Source organism: Alosa sapidissima, chromosome 21 (genome assembly GCF_018492685.1).
Source record: "Alosa sapidissima isolate fAloSap1 chromosome 21, fAloSap1.pri, whole genome shotgun sequence".
Taxonomy (NCBI): Eukaryota; Metazoa; Chordata; class Actinopteri; order Clupeiformes; family Clupeidae; genus Alosa; species Alosa sapidissima.
In genome coordinates, this window is record NC_055977.1 from 2326989 (window position 1) to 2329488 (window position 2500).

General features: G+C 47.2%; 1 protein-coding gene across 1 annotated transcript in view; it reads right to left on the reverse strand.

Moving 5' to 3' along the window:
- Window positions 1-2500, reverse strand: part of phf14 (PHD finger protein 14) — a 90963-nt gene that overhangs the window by 66861 nt on the left and 21602 nt on the right. Inside the window, exon 7 of the mRNA XM_042077448.1 lies at window positions 214-351. Within this exon, the coding sequence (XP_041933382.1) occupies window positions 214-351 (138 nt within the window). The remainder of the gene's footprint in view (window positions 1-213; window positions 352-2500) is intronic.

Sequence of the window (2500 nt, forward strand, 5' to 3'; positions counted from 1 at the left end):
GAGGCAAGAGGAAGCAGGCACATCGCCAACCTCAGTATCCCTCACAAGGGCAGGGATGTCTATGTGTGTGTGTGTGTGTGTGTAAGAGTGTGAATGTGTGTCACATGTGTGTGTCTGTTTGTGTGTGTGTGTTGGGCTCACCTCCTCTGTATGTGTGCGTGTGTGTGTGTCTCACCTCCTCTGTGTGTGTGTGTGTGTGTGTGTGTGTCTCACCTCCTCAGCTGCGGCCTCAGACAGAAGCCCCTCCCTCTGGGCGCAGGTCACATGAAAGTAGGAACGACACATTCCAGCGTCACAGCTGATACACACGCCAGTCCGCGTAAATCGAGGGTCCTCACAGAAACTACACTCCTGCACACACACACACACACACACACAGAAATTACAGCCTAGAAATGAATGTACTTATTTTCTTTCTATCCTTTTCAGTAACGGTAACAGATAATATGAGCTTGACAACATCATCAAACAGCCAACTGTGCTGATAGATGTTAGATAACTATTGCTCTCAGCTTTGGCACGTTAGTAAACATATCTTGCAAAGATGAACAATTTAGCAAACAGCTAATAATGTGATGCTAATGGTCGAACAGATATTCTTCTCGTGCGTAAGCTAGTTTTTCTTGTGGTAGATTTCCAAATGTGTCTTCATGAAGAATCGTCCCAACTCGGAAGAATTCGCCATCTGATGCTGTGATTGGTCCAAAGCAGAAATCCTCGGCCATGACACTGACTGCTTATCTTGCTCATAATCGGTCTCGTACAACGTAACAGACATGTAAAAAAAGTTAAAAAAACGTCATTTTTATCAGAGGTGGTCTTTAACTGCTGTGGATGATCTAGCCAGTGATCTGCTGGGTAAACGTCCATTCCACGGCCCGTCCAGGTGATCTGCTGATTGGTTGTGCGCAGATCCTGAGGCATTTATCTTGTGCAGTTGCCACGGCGACACACCCTGACCTACACAAAGCAGGAAACGGCTGCTGATGTCACAGCCTATTAGTCTCCCTCATGCACCCCACTTAGAGCAGCAGGGGACACTCACACAACAGCACTTTAAAACAGCCCCCATCAGGAGCACACGTACGTGTGTGTGTGTGTGTGTGTGTGTGTGTGTGTGAGAGACAAAGAGAGAGAGACAGAGAGAGAGAGAGAGAGACAGAGAGAGAGACAGAGGGAGAGAGAGGGGGAGAGAGAAGAGAGAGAGAGAGAGAGAGAGAGAGAGAGAGAGACCAGACAGGCTAAAAAACACCAGGCATAGACACACACACACACACACACACAGGTACTTCAGAGACCAGTGTGTGGAGTGTCAGGAGCCAATCAAACAGAAGGTCACGCTTGGAAGTGCAGGGAAATGTGCCAATTATTCCCCAGTGAAATTAAAATAATAACAGTCATTCTGCCCCACGCAGAGCTGAACTGGGCTTTAGAAAGAGGAGAGCAGAGGAGGAGAGGAGATGAAAGGAGAGGAGAGGAGGAGAGGGGAAGAGAGGAAAGGAGAGGAGAGGAGGAGAGGAGAGGAAAGGAGAGGAGAGGAGGAGAGGAGATGAAAGGAGATGAAAGGAGAGGAAGGAGAGGAAAGGAGGAGAGGAGAGAAAAGGAGAGGAGAGGAGGAGAGGGGAAGAGAGGAAAGGAGAGGAGGAGAGGGGAAGAAAGGAGGAGAGGAGAGAAAAGGAGAGAGGAGGAAAGGGAGTTGCGGTGCTTTGACAGTGCCGTGGTTGCAGGGGACAGTGCCGTGGTTGCCGTGGTTGCAGGGGACAGTGCCGCGGTTGCAGGGGACAGTGGAGTGGTTGCCGTAGTTGCAGGGGACGTTCTGCTGCATTAAGAGAAAGCAACGGCCGGCTCACTGACCCCCACACACCGTCAGCCGCACAGGAAAATGTCAAAGCCCTTCACACACTCCGTCCGACAATACGGGGGTCACACACGGACACATGGCAGTAAGGGGCCCAGGGTCTGGACATGTCTGTCTCGTCTTCAAACATGCCGCACTGTCAGATAATCTGTTCTGTTCTGTCAGTAGGTCCTCTGAGTCGCTTAAACATGCCACTCTTTAACTGCTCAAAACACAGCTGGTTCAAGTTTAAACATGCCACTCTTTAACTGTTCAAAACACAGCCTGTTCAAGTTTAAACATGCCACTCTTTAACTGCTCAAAACACAGCTGGCTCAAGTTTAGACAACGGATGATTTTTCCAAAAATCTTTAGACTAAACGGGTTATATAATCCTGATATCAACAATGATGAAAATCCTGATGATTATAAATCAATATTGTATCGATGTGATCGAAAGCCCTGTCTCTTTGTAGCTCCAATATGCTATTCAACCAGTACCTCCAATATGCTATTTATTCACTAGCTGCAATATATTACTTATTCTAAGTCAAATGTAAAATTCTATTATTTTTCCCTGATAAAAAACTGAATTTCCTTCACCTACTATAATGAATAGTATGATAGACTGATCAAAGATTTCAGAGCAGACGCACACCCTCT